Source organism: Jaculus jaculus, chromosome 4, assembly GCF_020740685.1.
Source record: "Jaculus jaculus isolate mJacJac1 chromosome 4, mJacJac1.mat.Y.cur, whole genome shotgun sequence".
NCBI classification, from domain to species: domain Eukaryota; kingdom Metazoa; phylum Chordata; class Mammalia; order Rodentia; family Dipodidae; genus Jaculus; species Jaculus jaculus.
The window spans coordinates 67793960-67812806 of NC_059105.1; the positions used below are offsets into that span (position 1 = coordinate 67793960).

General features: G+C 42.7%; 1 protein-coding gene across 4 annotated transcripts in view; it reads left to right on the forward strand.

Annotated features, from left to right (window-relative positions):
- Nucleotides 1-18847, forward strand: part of Mettl8 (methyltransferase 8, methylcytidine) — a 135534-nt gene that overhangs the window by 40808 nt on the left and 75879 nt on the right. For 3 of the 4 annotated variants that reach the window (XM_004660241.2, XM_045147911.1, XR_006636818.1), the window contains exon 2: nucleotides 7514-7654. In XM_004660241.2, the coding sequence (XP_004660298.2) occupies nucleotides 7515-7654 (140 nt within the window). In that variant the 5' untranslated portion in view covers nucleotide 7514. Of the gene's footprint in view, nucleotides 1-7513; nucleotides 7655-11616; nucleotides 11815-18847 lie in introns of those variants that run through there. The other variant, XM_045147910.1, reaches the window with a different exon arrangement.

The following is an 18847-nucleotide window of genomic DNA, read 5'->3' on the forward strand; positions in this document are numbered from 1 at the left end:
GTTTGGCTACAAAGCCAAAGGATCCAGGACCCATGTAAACCAGATGCACAAGGTGGCGCATGCATCTGGAGTTTGTCTGGAGTTTGTCTGTAGTGGCTGGAACCCTGCTGTGCCCATTCATTCCCTCCCCCCCACACACACACATACAAATAAGTTGTTTTTAAATGGTGGGTGTTGTGGCATTACTGTCTGTAATCCTAACGCCTTCAGCAATGCAGGAGGCAGAGACCGGAAAACCACCGGGAAGCTCAGAGGCCAGCTAACCTGGCAAAAACAGTGGTCAACAACATGCAAGAGTGGAAGGAATCTGACACCTGAAGTTTTCCTCTAGTCATGCCAAGTCACACGTGTGTCAGAATGTCCATACACATAAACACATATATACTATGTATATGTGTATCCATGTATCATATAAAGTTTACCTTTATTTTATTTTTTTTTTTTTTTTGGTTGTTTGAGGTAGGGTCTCACTCTAGCCCAGGCTGACCTAGAGTTCACTGTGTAGTTTCAGGCTGGACTCAAACTCTGCCTTCCAAGTGCTAGGATTAAAGATGTGCACCACCATGCCCAGCAGAAAGAGAGAGAATGGGAGCACCAGGGCCTCCACCTGCTGCAAATGAACCCCAGGTGCAAGTGCCACTATATATTTGGCTTTACGTGGGTACTGGGGAATCAAACCTGAATCCTTTGGGTTTCTAGGCAAGTACCTTAACCACTAAGCCATCTCTCCAGTCCTGCATTTTTTTAAATTTCTATTTATTTTTATTTTTATTTCTTTTGGTTTTTTGAGGTACGGTCTCACTCTAGCTCAGGCTGACCTGGAATTCACTATGGAGTCTCAGGGTGGCCTCAGATTCACGGCACTCCTCCTACCTCTGCCTCCCGAGTGCTGGGATTAAAGGCGTGCACCACCATGCCTGGCTTTGCATTTTTATTTTTAAGACAGAGTATTTTACTATGTAGCTTAGCCTGGCCTTGATCTCACTATATAGGATAGGATGACTTTGGATTTTGCTGTGAATATGGGTGTACAAGCATCTCCTCAGGTTCTGTATGACCAAATGGTTCAAAATAAATATTTTAAATTTATGCCCCAAAATGGAATTCCTGGATCATGTAGTCACTCTGTTTAATATTTAATATAATAATAGTGGTTTTCACAATGATTGTATTGACATTCTGTCAGCAGTATATATGGACTCCAGTTTCTTTACATCCTTGTCAACACTTGTATTTTCAGATTTGTTCTTTACATATATTTGTGTCTAATATTATGTAGACATATTAGATATTACATGTTAATTATCCTTGTGGATAAGTTGGTTCTGTTATGGGGCATTTGAACTCCAAACCCTGTGTGCTGGGTGCCTCCTGGAACCCCAAGTCCTAAGTTTGTGTTTGCATTTAACCAAAGATTTGGGCAAATCAAACTGAGGCTAATTAACTAAATTACACCATTTATTGAAGGAAGTACAGAATCAAGAGGAGGAAAATGAATACACCCATATGGTCTGAGAGCCCATGTAGTGGGCCTGGAAGAAATGTGCAAAGAGATTTAGAGAAAAAAGGAGAGAAAGTACAGAGAGCTTCTGCCATGTGGAAGGCAGGTGGGGGTAAGAAGGGTCAGGGGTTTCTCCTCCCTCCCCCATCTCTGCCCAGCCGGGCCAAGATGAGGGCCTGGAGGTTCAGGGGTGATGGTCAGGCAGCCCTGAGAGAGGCTTGTCCCCTGACACCCATCTATTCCTAACCTCACTGTGCTGGGCCTCACCCTTCAGGCTCAGGAGAGCCAGAGTGAAGGATGATTGGTCCAGGCTTGGGGCTGGCTCAGGAAGAGGCCAGCCATGACGCCAAGTTGTAGGGACTGAACTTGACCAACCACAATGGCAGGGTTAGATTTAAATTGTAGGAAAGGGGAATTCTCTTCTAGGAAGGGCTCAAGTTGTTTGTGGATGAACAGATCAAGGGAACTCCTATAGGCAAGAGATCTTGTGATCTCCAGCAAGGCAGACATTTCTGCCTATACTTTCAGGGGCCAGTGGCCCTAACTGCCTAACAAAGCCACCAGACTCCCTCTCACTTTTATTTAAGTTATAGACTTATCTAATAAATTTAGGGCTGCTTAGATTTTTTTTCTTGTGTTGATTTGAAAAGTTACTATTGGTAAGTTTTTCAAGGTATCTGTCCCATAAATAAAAGAATAAAATTGTCCATAACATCCTCTTAGTTTTTCAATATTGATCTGGCTTATGTTGGCATCCACTTTCATTTCTAGGGTTGAAAAAATGTGTTTCCTGAAATACAAATGTTTAAAATCAGTGTGGGCAGAATTTTATTATTTTATTTATCTTTTCAAAGAACCAGCTTTTAACTTTGATTTTCTGTTTTATCCATTTTCTATTTTAGTGCTTTCAGCTTTAAAAAAAAAATACCTTCCTATTACTTACTTTGGGTCCATTTGTTGTTTTTCTAGGTTAAGACAGAAGCTGAAGTGATTGATTTGAGATATTTCTTTTTCAGTTGTTTGCTTATTTATTCATTCATTCATTCATTCATCCATCCATTCATTCATTCAATAAGAGACAGGGTCTCTAGCCCAGGCTGACCTGGAACTCTGTAGGCCTGTTGGCCTTAAACTTACTCTGGGCATTTGCAGTGGATGGAGGCCTTGGCATGCCCGTTTTTTCTCTCTCCCTCTTTCTCTGTCAAATAAATATATAAATAAAATATTTTTTAAAAAAGTTTAGTCTTTGGCTTACAGGTTATTTAAAAGTGTGTTGAAGCCAGGTGTGGTTGTACATGCCTTTAATCCCAGTTTTTGAAAGGCAGAGGTAGGAGGATTGCCAGGAGTTCAAGGCCACCCTGAGACTACAAAGTGAATTTCAGGTCAGCCTGGGCTACAATGAGAAAAATAAAAACAAAAAACAAACAAGAGTGTGTTGCTCAGTTTCTAAATACTTACCATCCTTTTCTAGGTACTTTATTATTATTGTAAAGTTGGACAAAAGACAAGGATTAACAAGATACTGCCTATAAAAGGAACTCAAATATTTTAAAGTTTAAAAAAGATTTACCATCTACATTACATTAGGCAGCTGATGCAGTAGGTTAATGTTCAAGAATTAGACTTCAAGAAAATGGTCATTGCTGGGGATAAGGAAAAATATTTATTGGTAAGAGATAATTCATCAAAAATTAACAGGGATATGTTTTTAGTCAGAAAGCATACTGCATATGATCTCAGTACTTTGGAATTTATTGAGATGGTTTATAGGCAGCATACATGGCCTACCTTGATGAGCATTTCATTTCTGCTGTGCCAAATGCTTCCTGTGATCTCATGTAGGTAGAGGTCAGTTAGCTTTTATCATGAAGTGTTTGTATCATATCTTTTTAAACTTCCATAAATTTGTATCTTTATATTTAAGTTGTTTCTGTTATAGACAGCAAATTTTTGGGTATTGCTTTTCTTAAAAACAAAAAACCTAAGTCAGTAGCCTATGCTTTTTAAAAAATATTTCAGTTTTAAATTTTAAAAATATTTTATTTATTAGAGAGAAAGAGGCAGAGAGAGAGAATGGGCATACCAGGCAGGGCCTTAGCTACCGCACCACTTGTGTATCTAGCTTACATGGGTACTGGGAATCCAACCTGGGTTGGAACCTGGGTCCTCAAGCTTCACAGGCAAGTGCCTTAACTGCTAAGCTATCTTTCCAGCTCTATTTTTTTCATTTTTCATTTTTCAAGGTAGGGTCTCACTCTAGCCTAGACTGACCTAGAATTCACTATGTCTCAGGGTGGCCTCAAACTCAGGGAGATCCTCCTACCTCTGCCTCCCAAGTGCTGGCATTAAAGGTGTGTGCCACCACCCCCAGCTTGGCCTGTGCTTTTTAATTTAAATGGACCTATAATATAATTATATATGTGGTTGGCTTTAAATATGCTATCTTGGTGTTTGTTTTATGTTTCTTCTGTCTGTTTTTCATTCCTCTGTTCTTCCATTCTTGCCTTCCTTTGGATGAATGGACTGTCTTGAACTGTACCTCTTCCTGATTTAAGGTAAAAATAGAAACACTACTTACCCATACAATTTCCTTATGCAAATGGTATTTTATTTAAACTTGTATTCAAATATTGCATATGGCAATAGGCACAGTGGCACAGGCCTGTAATCTCAATAGTCGGGATGCTGAAGCAGGAGGATTACAAATTTCAGGGTAGCCTGGGCCACATAGCAAATTGAAGGTCAGCCTGAGCTATTAATTATATCGTAAGACTTTGAAAAAGAGACAGGCAGACAGATGAACAAAAATAAATAAATAAGAGTTAATAAAAGCAGTAAGGAGAGGGTGTATAAGAGGAATGGGCCATTGTGGTGGCAGAAACTTGCTGTCTGTACCAGAATTCCACTGGGGCTGTTCCTGACCGTCTTTCCTTTTCCACACACAAAGTGGAGTTCTGTGCTCGCACATCTTAAGTTAGCACCGTAGCTATAACATTAATGAACAGATTGCAAACTGCTGTAGTCACTGAACTGGATGCTTTCCCGTGTGCCCTCAGTCACTCTGTCACCTTCTTTCTTTTTGTCTTCTTTCTTTTCTTTTATTTTTTTGAAAAGGGTCTCGCTCTAGTCCAGGCTGACCAGGAATTCACTATGTAATCTCAGGGTGGCCTCGAATTCACAACAATCCTCCTATTTCTGCCTCCTGAGTGCTGAGATTGAAGGTGTGCGCCACTGCACCTGGATTGTCGCCTTCTTGCTCACTGCAAGTATCCTAAGAGGCACCCTGGAGAAGATGAAGCCCATCTTTTCTAATTAACTGAATGTCAGATAGGTGTCAGTGTCTTTTTTTTTTTTGGTTGTTGATTTTTGGTGTTTTGCTTTTTGAGGTAGGATCTCACTCTGGCCCAGGCTGACCCGGACTTCACTCTGTATTCTCAGGGTGGCCTCGAACTCATGGCGATACGCCTGCCTCTGCCTCCCAATTGCTTGGATTAAAGGCGTGCTCCACCACGCCTGGCTTAGCTAAGGGTTATTTTTATATAGTCATTCAAACAAATGAGCAGCTTGGTGTTACCTCTAGAAGCTTGCAGCGTAGTTAAGAAGACACTTCCATGATTTTATTATGCATTTATATGATTTTTGCATATTTTACTCCACTTATTATATATTTATACAATAAGAAAGATAAATAGCAGTGCAGCACCATTACAGGTAACAAAGAAATGAAATAGGTAAAGATGTCTGTGTGACTAATGAGAGGCAGCTGCCTACGCAGGGAGACTGCCTCATGCTTAGGCCCTGGCCATGCAGTGTCTGTCTGTACACAAACAGCCTCTGAAATTTTCCAGAATTTTCTAATAGCTAGTCTAGTTATTATTATTATTTTTTTTGTCTCTACAGAAGTTTTGAGTCATTTATAGTGGGAGAAACTTTGCCTTCTTTTTGTTTTTCTTTTTCCTACATAGAGTGGTATCACATGATTATTTGAAGGCTTGGAATTTCATTTCCATTTGGCTCTCCTGGGTGGGAAACGGTTACATCATTTTACACGTTTGAGCATGAATTGCCTGTCTTTGTAGGTGTAATCAGTTTCTACTCTTCCGCATAGGAACATTTTCTGAATACCTTCAGTGCGGAAAGATGTAAAAATAGTTTTGCAGGAGGGCTTTGTCAGTGTTGTATGGAACACTGACTAGTGAGGGAACAAAGACACGTCAGGGTAAGGTAGTGGTAGGCGGAGCGTCTCTTGTCATTTGCTCCGCCAAAGAGCTTGCGTTCAGTACACAAGGGAAAACAAACAAGAAACAGGAACATCTGCAATAGCAGTTGAGGGCTTCATTTCTCATCACTGCGAGTTACATTTGACTGGAACCGATACAATCTCTTTGGTGTGCACACAACGAGCCTTGTCCTCCCCCCTTTTTTCAACCTCCAAAGGAAAAAAAAAAATCTTAAATCCTACGTTTAAAAGCACAATGAGATGTTTTTGACTCTGAAGTTTATTTCAGAATTCACAGTCTTAAAGCCCATCAGTGTTCAGTAAGGTGCTGAAGGGTGTTGAGTGTTCTGTGTTTTTATGCCTAGAAGCACCTCTGCTGGCCCCTAAGGTCTGTTATATATACACATGCGCTTAGCATCTGTTTCTAACTGACAGGTTTCAGCAGTAGGCTGAGTTTGGTGATGAGCCACTGAAATGCCACACAGTATTACAGTGGATTCTTAATGGGACAAGAAAGATCCTGCAGCATCCTTTGAAGGCTTTTCTATCAAGACTGTAAAGTAATGTATTCTCCAGTACATACTCAGGATGGAATAATTTTTAAAATTTAAGTTGTTTTCCCAGAAATATGGATGGATTTGGGCCAGCGAACTGATAGTTCTCTCGAGCTAAGATTAAAGCATATGTTCTGTATAGGAAAACATATATGTAACTATATTTACTGACTGTTCCTTATATATATATAAATAAGCCAGGTGTGGTGGCAAAATATATATACATATATATGTGAGTCATAATTTCTAGGATCCTTTATAGCATATTTATTAACATAATTTTATATTATATATTTCATATTATTTAACATAAAGAATGAAATTTAATAGAATTTCTTTATTTTTTCTATGACACGGGTTTTGAGTCTTGTGATCATGAAATATTTCCTAGAACTTTTATTAAAATTCCCAAAGCAAAATAAGAAAATAACTTTTTTTTTTGTTTGGCTGGTTGGTTCTGGTTTTTGCAGTACTGGGAGTTGGACCTAGGGCCTTGAGCATAACTAGGAAAGCCCTCTACCACGAGCTATATCCTATCTTCAAGTTTTTTTTTTTTTTTTTGAGACAGGCTGTTTTCCAGACAGGAGTTTCCCAGGCTGGCCTTGAACTGGCGTAGCCCAGACAGACTTTGAACTTTTTTTTTAATAATTTTTTTAATTTTTATTTATTTATTTGAGAGTGACAGGCATAGAGAGAAAGAGGCAGATTGAGAGAGAGAGAGAGAAAATGGGCACGCCAGGGCCTCCAGCCACTGCAAATGAACTCCAGACATGTGCGCCCCCTTGTGCATCTGGCTAACGTGGGTCCTGGGGAATCGAGCCTCGAACCGGGGTCCTTAGGCTTCACAGGCAAGCGCTTAACCGCTAAGCCATCTCTCCAGCCCGACTTTGAACTTTTGATTCTTCTGCCTCAGCCTCCTGAATAGCTGGTATTACAAGCCTGAACCACTAGGCTGAACTAGACTAAACTAAAGGGAAAAACTGTCTTTAATGCCCAGAATTCAGATTCTAGGCCTTTATGATTTGCCTCATGCTAGACATTAAATAAGTATCAACAAAAAAAACTGGTGAAGGGAATACTCTACAAGGAACGCCAGAAATGTTACCCACCTAAAACATTTTTTCTCCCTCTCTCGACAAGAGATGCTATTATGTTCATCTTTCATTTAAAAGTGCTTAGTCTCCAGTTTAATTCCTTATTGAGTAATTGATTATCTGTGACCTTGTTTGTTCTGCTTAGGATGAATGCAATTTGGAGATGTGTTTGCCGCCTAAGACAAGGAAAGGTGCCACACAGATGCCAAAGTGGTTGCCACCCAGTGGCCCCTCTGGGATCAAGGATTTTAACTGATCCAGACAAAGTTTTTGAGCACAACATGTGGTAAGTTTTCATTTTTAAATCTGGCATTAGATATGTTTTTTTAAATATCACCCATAGTAGTATTTCCATTTATGACCAAGAAAGGATTCTTTAAAGCTGATGACCTAGTTTAGGCTGTGAAAGTCTAAAAGCCAGGGCAACCTATCCTGACCTATGTGGAACCAATTCTGAATTTCTTTGAAAATGGAATTGGGAAAGGGGAACTTCCCTAGTGTACTTAATAATCAGCTGGGCACATGGTATGACCCAGAAGAAGCACAGTTTGCTTCAGGGACCAGTACATCTAGACATAAGATATACACGTATCAAAAAGAGGACCTGCCAGATGTGGTGGTCCACACCTTTTTTTAAAATTATTTTTATTTTCATTTATTTTTTTGAGAGTGACAGACAGACAGGGAGTCAGATACACACAGAGAGAATGGGTGCACCAGGGCCTACAGCCATTGCAAATGAACTCCAGACACATGCACCACCTTGTGCATCTAGCTAATGTGAGTCCTGGGGAATCGAACCTCGAACCGGGGTCCTTAGGCTTCACAGGCAAGCTCATAACTGCTAAGCCTTCTCTCTAGCCCCGTGGTCTACACTTTTAATCCCAGCACTGAGGAGGCCACCCTGAGACTACATAGTGAATTCCAGGTCAGCCTGGGCTAGAGTAAAACCCTACCTTGAAACACGAAAAAAAAAAAAAAAAAAAAAGAGGACCATATGTTGGGACTCAGTTTGCCCTGCAAGCGTAAGTACCTGAGTTCAGTTCCCCAGCACCCTTATAAAAACTAAGTAAGTGCGCCTGAAATCTCAGTGCTGGCGAGGTGGAGACAGGAGGATCTGTGGGCATATTGGCCAACTAGTATAGTCAAATCTGTGAATTCTGACCTTTTCTTAAAAAGTGAGGTGGAGCAGGATGGAGAGATGGCTTAGCAGGTAAGGCACTTGACTGTGAAGCCTAAGGACCCATGTTTGACTCTCCAGATCCCATGTTAGTCAGACGCAGAGGTGAGGCAAGCTCAAGGTCACACATGCCCACTAGGTGGCACAAGTGTCTGGAGTTTGATTGCAGTGGCTGAGGCCCTGACATGCCAATTCCCTCTCTCTCTCTCTCTCTCTCTCTCTCTCTCTCTCGGAAAAGAAAGAGAAAAAAAATTAGGTGAGGAGAATTGACATTGACCTCTGACCTCTACACACACATGTGCATATACATACACACTCAAAAAATAAAAATAGGCAGGGCATGGTGGTGCTTGCCTTTATTCCCAGCACTTGGGAGGCAGAGTTAGGATGATTGCTGTGAATTTGAGCCCAGCCCAGGACTATAGAGTGAGTTCTAGGTTAGTGTGGGCTACAGTAAGAACCTACCTTTGGAAAAAATAAAATAAAATAAAATAATAAAATGCCAAAAGCTGCATGCTCAGCTGCACACCCATGTTTTCTATTCTGTCTCCTTTCTAAGCAGTATTTAGATTAGCTGTTGTAATCCCACCTTCTCACTGCTGGGACAAATACCAAACCAGAAGCAGGAGGAAAGGTTTTTATCTTGGCTTACAGTCTTGATGGGATGTTTCATAATGGCAGGGAAAACATGGCATGAGCATAGGCTGACCATCACCTCTACCACAGCAGAAAAGTCAGTGGAACTCAGTCAAGGGGGAGCTGGCTATAACACTCCTAAGCCTGCCCCCAACAACACACCTCAACAACACACCTCCAGCAAGGCTTCACCTCTCAAATTGCCACCAGCTAAGGACCAAGTATACAAAACACATGAGTTTATGGGATACATGTGATCCAAATCACCACACTAGGTAAACTGATTTCATGACTCACTAAAGACTTATGATCTTTAGTTAAAAAAAACAACAACAACAAAAAAAACCACTGAAGCCAGGTGTGGTGGCACACGTTGTTAATCCCAGCAGTTGGGAGGCAAAGGTAGGAAGATCTCTATGAGTTCAAAGCCACCCTGAGACTACATAGTGAATTCCAGGCCAGTGTGGACTGGAGTGACACCCTACCTAGGAAAAGAAAACATTAAGCTAAGGCATCTTCCAGAGACTAAAGGTAAAACCTGGCCTGGATATTGAAACATAATTATATAAGTTATTTAATAATAGATTGTTTCCAGGATCATAAGAGAGTTCAGATGTCAAGCATTGTTCACATAATAACTTTCTTATTACATATTTTTTCTTATGTTAATCATTGTACTTATCATTTGATTCCAATTGATGTTGCATACTTAGTTCCTTTAAGACAGTTAATCTATAAATATTTTATTTGGCTACCTCTAGTATAATTTATTTTGAGAGACAGTGGAGTCTAGACAAACTTAGTAGTTACTTACCCATGAGAAGTACATAATGTTTCCATGGCTCAGTTTCTTCATCTGTGAGATGGGATAATAACAGTAAAACCTAACTCATAGGCAAGGGTGAGAATTAAGCAATCGATCACATCTAATGTAAGGTGTCTGTACATAGTAAGTAAGCAACACACTGTATGAAAATTAGCTGTCATATTAGTATCACCGTTTTATAATGTACACTTCAGTTTGTGTGTGTGCATGTGTTGCGTATGGTATGTATGAGCATGTGCGTGTTTAGGTGTGTGAGAGTGCACACACCACAGCGCGTGTTTGGAGGTGAGAGAACAACTTTCAGATGAGTCCTCACCTTTGACCTCATTTGGGGCAGTCTCTCTTTTTCTGGCTGTTGTTTTGCCACTGGCCAGACAAGCTGGTCCTTGAGCTTCTGGGAAATTCTTCTTTCTACTTTTCTTTTCTTTTTTTTTGGTTTTCGAGGTAGGGTCTCACTCTAGCCCAGGCTGACCTGGAATTCACTATGTAGTCTCAGGGTGGCCTCGAACTCACGGCGATCCTCCTACCTCTGCCTCCCGAGTGCTGGGATTAAAGGCGTGCGCCACCGCGCCCGGCCTTCTTTCTACTTTTCACCTCACCCATCAGCATGCTGGGATTACAGAAGCCCACCGCTGCTTCCCTCTTTTTACATGTTATCTTTCATTCCAAACTACGATACTAAGACTTGAGTAGCAAGAACTTAACCACTGAGCCATCCTCCCAGCCCCTCTTCAGTTATTTATACTGGTTTTGTCTGATTTTACAAAGAAGAGCTTGTGCTTTATTCCCTATGTAAAGGGCACCCAGTACATATACATGAGTAGGTAAATCAGTATAAGGAGACATAAGATCCAATTCCTATATCCTGGATGTTTACAAGTAGACTGAAAATTAATATAGTGGCTGCACATGAACTTCAGAATTCAAAAGATCTGGATTTGGCTTTCTTTCTTTCTTTCTTTTCAAGGAAAGGTCTCTCTGAGGTGCAGGCTGATCTGGAATTCAAAATGCAGTCTCAGGCTGGCCTCAGACTCATAGCCATCCTCCTACCTCCGCCTCCCAAATGCTGGGATTAAAGACAAGTGCCACCATGCTCAGCTAAAAGATCTGGATTTAACTTCTGTGTCTCTCCCTGTCCAGCTGGATGAGCAAGCTCCTTCATGGGTCTCTTGTACGAAAAGAGATAATACATGGAAAGCTCTTTATAGTAGTGTTGCGGGTTCACATTGCTGGTAGAAATCACCCAACCAAGAGAGCAGCTTGTGGGGAAAAAAGGGGGGGTTTGTTTTGGCTTATAGGCTTGAGGGGGAAACTCCACAATGGCAGGGGAATGTGATGGTATGGGCAGAGGGTTGACATCACCCCCTGACCAACACAAGGTGAACAATAGCAATAGGAGAGTGTGCCAAACACTGGCAAGGAGAAACTGGTTCTAATACCCATAATCCCGCCCCAGCAATACACTGCCTCCAGGAGGCATTAATTCCCAAATCTCTATCAGCTGGGAACCTAGCATTCAGAACACCTAAGGTTATGGGGGACACCTGAATCAAACCCCCACAAGTAGTAAGTGCTCACTAAGAGATATCATTCTTGTCATGACTAGATGGAGCATTGAGATATATGCTTGCACATAAATAAACCACAGATGGGTGTGAAGGATCATAGAACCTGACACAGTGAAGAGCATGCTGATTCAGAATAGGAGGCTGTTCCCAAGACGGGGATGGAATGCAGGCAGATTCAACCAGAGCTTCAACGCAAGAGGTTCAAGTACTTGAATTGTAAAGATCATTTGGTTTAGGTAAGTGGTAGCATGAGCATCTGGGTTTAGAAATGAACATATGAGATTTTTCCTAAAGTTCTCAAATAGACCTGCTTCGTTCAAAGAGAGGCTTCATGCTTTGAAATGGAATGAGCGATGTGATCAGTTTTAAGGGGCTGGGGGTGAAGCTCAGGGTAGAATGCTTTCTTAGCAGGTGTGAAGGTCTGGATTAATCTGCAACACCACAATCCAAAGGAGGAAATGCAGAGGACAATTAGTTTGTCTTTGTTGTTCAGCGTACTTAAGAGTCAACCATTACATGGAGTTCCATTATAGGAATGTGGAATGATGATATCCTTTATTCTTAACCTTTTTAAAATATTTTATTATTTATTTATTTGACAGAGAAAGAGATAGGGAGGGAGGGAGAGAGAGAGAAAAAAAATGGGTGCGCCAGGGCCTCCAGCCACTGCAAATGAACTCCAGACATGTGTGCCCCTTGTGCATCTGGCTAACATGGGTCCTGGGAAATTGAACCTCGATCCTTTGCCTTTGCAGGCAAATGCCTTAACCACTAAGCCATCCCTCAAGCCCCCAACCCCTTTTTAAAAATAGTGCTACACACTCCAAATTGGGCAAGATCCTGTGGTGTATCCAAGAATGACCACCACTGTAGTCTGTATCACAGGCAAGACAGAGTCTTCCAGGTAAAGAAGATGGAATGTAGCAGGAACACCACGTATCCCTTGGCCAACAAAATGAATAAGAATTGGTATAAGCAAGCAAAACTGTACCAGTAGCAATCTTAAAAAGGCTCTCAACATGGAACACTGGTGGCCCAGGAAGGTACAGAGTATGGATTCTTTGACGGCTCTGAGTGGCTCCTGACCCCACCTCCATCCCTGAGAAGCAGTCCAGGCATAGAAGGTCAGCTGGCAGGTTGTAAGGCTGCTTCCAAATGCTCATCAGACAGCTGCAATTCAGACCCACAACAAGCCCTGGAAGATAAGTGTTCCTTCCTTTTGCAACAAAATTTGAGGTCTCCGCAAAGTAGGAAAGCCAGTCAGCCCATGATTTTCAGGATTTCATGCTGCATTTAGGGAACTATGTGAAGGGCAAGAGAACCCATTTAGGAATAGGATGCACCCTAAGTAAGAGAAACCTAGCACAGCACTGAAATCAGCTTGGAGAAGGCAAAGTATAACTTTCTTCAGTTGTCACAGAGCCAGGTACATTTGCCGCTGGCTACCTCCGTTAGGCCATCAGGTTTAACCCCAAAGAGGTCAAAGGGGAGTGCCAGAGCTGCAGAGAAGGACAGTCAGCACCTCATGTGTCCCCTGAGACTGCATGCTAAGAATGTTGATGCCATGACCAAGGCGACTACTGACCTCCAGTGACTTTGACCAGTCAGGACAGCTGGCACCTGATCACCAGAACCCTCAGAGAAGCACTCAGAGATGGGGGTGGAGGGAGGCAAAGCAAACATTAAGCACAGTGGAAAGAACTTTTTCTTAAAGTGGCACATTGGGATTATAAATGCATATGCCACATTTTTCAGTACACACACACACATACATATATACATATATATACATACATATATATACATATATATATTTATAATTTATTCATTTATTTATTTATTTGAAAGGGAGAGAGAGAGAGAATGGATGCACCAGAGACTCCAGCCATTGCAAACAAACTCCAGACACATGTGCCCCCTTGTGCATCTGACTTATGTCAGTTCTGGGGAATCAAACCAGGGTCCTTTGACTTTGCAGGCAAATGCCTTAACTGCCAAGCCATCTTTCCAGCCCCCATATTTTCTTTTTGAGGCAAGCCCAACAGACTGCCTTTTTAAATGCAGGAGTGTGTGTGTGTGTGAGAGAGAGAATTGCTATGTCAGGGACTCCAGCCACTACAATTGAATTCCAGATGCGTGCATTCCCTTGTGTGCATGTGTGGCCTTGCACACTTGTATCACTGCGTCTGGCTTATGTGGGACCTGGAGAGACAACAATGAGTCCTTAGGCATTGCAGGCAAGTGCCTTAACTGGTAAGGCATCTCTCCACCCCAGAAAAAGAATTTTTAATGACATTGTCAACCTCATCTGATGGATACACCACCAGATGTTAGCTGGAGAGCTCTTTGGAACTATTAAAGACAGGCCATGGAAGTGCCATGCATGGGCTGCAGTGTCCAGCGCTGCCACCCACGTGACAACGCTGCTGTGGAATGCCCAGCTATTTAGGAGTCACAAAGAAAGGTATTACAGGACTGGAGAGATGGCTTAACAGTTAAGGTGCTTGCCCGTAAAGCTTAAGGACCCAGGTTCATTTCCCCAGGACCCACATAAGCCAGATGCACATGGTGGGGCATGTGTCTGGAGTTCGTTCGCAGTGGCTGGGTGCCCTGGTGTGCCTATTTTCTCTATCTGATCTACCTCTCTCTCTCTTTCACAATGGATAAATATTTTAAAAATTTCCAATAAAAACATCACATGGCAAAGCAAGACAAAAAGCAGACCCAACCCTCCTGAGGCCTGTCTGGTATCAGTGACACCTATCTGTAGCCTTCTCCTGTCCCTCTCCTTCCCAGGCTACAGAAAAATGAGAAAATGCATATTGCCTAGCCTTTGAAATGGAGTTTACAATGGAAGGAAAAAGGTCTCTGAACAAAAATAACAGTATCAAGAAAAATTTACCTGCAAATAAGAAAAAAGAAAGAAGGGAGAAGAATGCAAAATGTCTGTGAATAAATTTACAGTTTTCCGTTTTTTATTTACGATTTGAATTTTCTTTCTTTAAAAATATTTATTTGAGAGAGAGGCAGAGGGAAAGAGGCAGATAGAGAAAATGAGTATGGGCATGCCAGGGCCTTCTACTGCTGCAAATGAACTCCAGATACATGTGCCACTTTGTGCATCTGGCTTTACATGGGTTCTGAGGAATTGCACCTGGGTTTGCAAGCAAGTGTTTTAACTGGTGAGCCATCTCTCCAGCCCATGCATTTTCTTTTTGTCTGGCCTTTTATTCTCAAAATAATTATTTCAAGATTTATAGTGTTGTTGGATTTATCAGTAGCTTGTTCCTTTTTATGATAAAGGGTCATAATCAGAAAATATATATAATTATTTTTGGGGGTTTTTTTTGTTTGTTTTTTTTGAGGTAGGGTCTCACACTAGTCCAGGCTGGCCTGGAATTCACTATGTAGTCTCAGGGTGGCCTTGAACTCATGGCGATCCTCCTACTTCTGCCTCCTGAGTGCTGGGATTAAAGGCATGCGCCACCATGCCCGGCTATTTTTTGTTTTTTTTTTTGAGGTAGGGTCTCACTTTAGCCCAGGCTGACCTGGAGTTCACTATATAGTCTGAGGCTGGCCTTGAGCTCCAAGCAATCCTCCTACCTCTGCCTTCTGAGTGCTGGGATTAAAGGCATGTGCCACAACACCTGGCTAGAATATATTTTAACAGTTCTCAAAATTCAATTACAAAAAACAAGCCAATAAAAAAGAACAAAAGCCAGGCTGGGGAAATGGCTCAGCGTTATGATCTGAGTTTGAATCCCCAGAACCCACCAAAAGCTGGTTGCAGTAACACATTGCCAACCCCTGGAGATAAAACCTAGGACCTCAGACCTATTCAAGTGCTTTCACACACCACCAACTCCAGCAGCAATTCAGAAGTTTGTGGTTATTGTTGCTCATCTCTTACTGTGCCTAACTATAAAAGCGTATTCTTTTATTTATATGAGAGAAAGACAGAGAGAAAGAGGCAGACATAAAGAATAAGTATAGGCATACCAGAGCCTCCTGCCATTGTAGATGAACTCCAGATACATGAGCCGTTTTGTGCTGTACGTGGCTACTGGGGAATTGAGCCAGGGCTGTTAGGCTTTGTGAGCACTTAGCCACTGAGCAATCTCTCCAGCTCAGGTGCACCTAACTTTTAAGTTAAACTTTATCATAGGTATGCTTATATAAGAATGAAGGCATGCCGGGCATGGTGGCGCATGCCTTTAATCCCAGCACTCGGGAGGCAGAGGTAGGAGGATCGCCGTGAGTTCGAGGCCACCCTGAGACACCATAGTGCATTCCAGGTCAGCCTGGGCCAGAGTGAGACCCTACCTCAAAAAAGAAAAAAAAAAAAAAAAAAGAATGAAGGCATAGCAGGCCCAGGCATCAGTGCTGTCCACAGTTCTAGGTATCTACTTAGGGGGACAGTGTCTTAGTACACTCCTCCCCCTTAAAGAAAAGGGCTATTGTACACACTGTAATTTTATTATTATTATTATTTTTTATTGACAACTTCCATGATTGTAAACAAAATCCCATGGTAATTCCCTCCCTACCCCTACTTTCTCCTTTGAAACTCCACTTACTGTCATATGCCCTCCCCCTCTCTATCAGTCTCTTTTATTTTGATGTCATGATCTCTTCCTCCTATTATGATGGTCTCGTGTAGGTAGCATCAGGCACTGCGAGGTCATGGATATCCAGGCCATTTTGTGTCTGGAGGAGCACATTGGAAGGAATCCTATCCTTCCTTTGGCTCTTACATTCTTTCCACCACCTCTTTTACAATGGACCCTGAACTTTGGAAGGTGTGATAGAGATACTGCAATGCTGAGCTCTTTTCTGTCACTTCTCAGCACCATGGTACCTTCTGAGTCATCCCAAGGTCACTGCCATCTGAAAAGAGAAGCTTCTCTAACCAAAAGTGAGAGTAGCATTATTATATGGGTATGAACATTAACAGAAGTGCTTAGTGGGCAGTTTGATGAGCATAGTATATACATTTAGCCAGACATCAGCAGACGTTATACCCATAGGGCTCACAACTACCCCTGTTGTAGGTTTTCAGTATCAGGGATATATTCCCTCCCATGGAGCAGGCCTCCAGTAAAATTACAGGGCGGTTGGTTTCCCCCATAACAGATGTGCCACTATTGCACCCATTGGCTCATTTGGCCTGGCTGGCCGAATACAAGGCTTGCAGTATCCACTGTTGAGTATCTTCACTGGTGATTTCTCTCTCTCCCATTGAACTACATGCAGCATGGCTTTTTCCAGCTTTCTTTCAGCTGGTCTACATGGAGGAGGTTTTCAGCTCAGCTCCAGCAGGATTTCTCATTGACTTTTCAGCCCAAGCATCACATTGTAATTTCTTGTACTGGTCTAGAAAATGCAAATTAATCTTTAAAGACAGCAGATCAGTAATTGCTATTGGGAGTAGAGAGCTAGTGAAAAGGGAAGGAAATGAGAGGAAGGGATTCTAGAGGGCACAGAAGTCTTTTGAAGGTGATGGATATGTTCATGATCTTGATTGTAGTGATGGGGTCACAGATTGTCTATATATATTAGAACTTATCAAACTGGTCATCTTGAATACATGAGTTTTACAGTGTTTCAGTTAGGCTTCAAAATCTGTTAAAATTAATGTATTCATACATTGAAAAATAATGTAACAGCTAATAAAAATAAGAAATCTTGGTGTACTGATATGAAGAGGTGGCCATGATAAATCATTAAACAAAAAGAGCAAGTTGGGCCTCAATTTTTTGAAGAAATTTTTGTGCTACATATATAAAAATGTCTGTTTTGATGTCATCTTCTTTTTCTCCTATTATGAGGGTCTTGTGAAGGTATTGCTAGGCACTGCAAGGTCATGGATATTCAGGGCCAATTTTTGTGTGGGCAGTTACATTCTAAGGAGTGGTACCCTTCCTTTGGCTCTTACATTCTTTCCACTGCCACTTCTGCAATGGACCCTGAGCCTTGGAGGGTGTGATAGAGATGTTTCAGTGCTGAGCACTCCTCCATCCCTTCTTCTCAGCACTATGTTGCCTTTTGGGTCATCCCAAAAAAAAGTCACTGCCGACTTCCGGTTAAGATGGCGGCGTAGGTACCACGCCAAAACAGCCTGGGGGGGGAAAGACCAAAAAAAACTCAGCAAAATACACACTTTTACTAAAAAGTGAGGTGTATAGGAAGTTGAGGCGGCAGCGGAGAAGTGGAAGAGTTATAGAGCATCCAGAGCCTGCACAGGCGGGAACAGCGGCTCCGGGGCGGCTCAGCTACCCGCCACAACCGCGGAGCGGCAGAAAACCGCCGGACTCTCGGCTCGAGCCGCAGGACAAGCCAGGTGCGGGATTTTCCCCTCACACCGCGCTCTCCGCAACTCGGGAAACGTGAGGGGAGAGCGGCAGCGAGCAACGGAGGGAGGAGCAGACCGCGAGGTAAAAGCACACGTGGAGAAACGATACAACCAGAACAGCCGCGGCTCCCTCCCCTCCCCTGCCGCCTGAACCCAGCTCCAGCGAACACAGCAGCGGCCCGGGACCCGGCCACGCCAACTTGGGCTGACGGCGGGACCCAAGCAGGAGCAGAATTTGGCAGCAACTTCAGCGGCTCCAGCACCGGTACCAGTGGCCCCAGCAGCAGTGGACCCAGGAGCGGCAGCGGTGACAGATCCCGCAGCAGCGGCTTCGGGGTGAGCAGCAGCGGTGGACACGGCAACGGCAGCTTCAGCAGCGGTGGGGGCTCCGGGGGTGGCACCTACAACAGCTGCAGAGGCGGCGGCAGCGGCTCAGTTTGCCCCGTAGGAAAAGCAAGTGCCCAGCTCCAGAAATCAGAACAGCAGCCCGACGACCCAGGCAGCAACTTGACTGAGACCACAATCACCCAAGGTAACTGGGATTGCACCAGGGAAAGGTCTCACCTGGTCACAAGCTGACTTGGATACCTCAACAGACCAGAAATCTAAACCTCTTTGTTGATAGAGGATCTGGTCATTATAATAACTACTCTTGCATACATACTCGGGGCTGTTTTTGATGGAATGGGTACAGTGTTTAGCTAAATTTTAGAATCTACCAGTATATTATTCCACTCAGCCTGCTTGAATACTCCTATAGCAGGGAAACTCAACCCCTAAGAACATCTTTGTAGATACTCTGAGAGTCTTAAGAGCCACACCTAATACCTTAAGGTCCTACCCTGAAAATATATTACACCAAATCAATTGATACAGCTAAGAATACACAGCTAGCTAGAAAATCCAAGCATTAACTT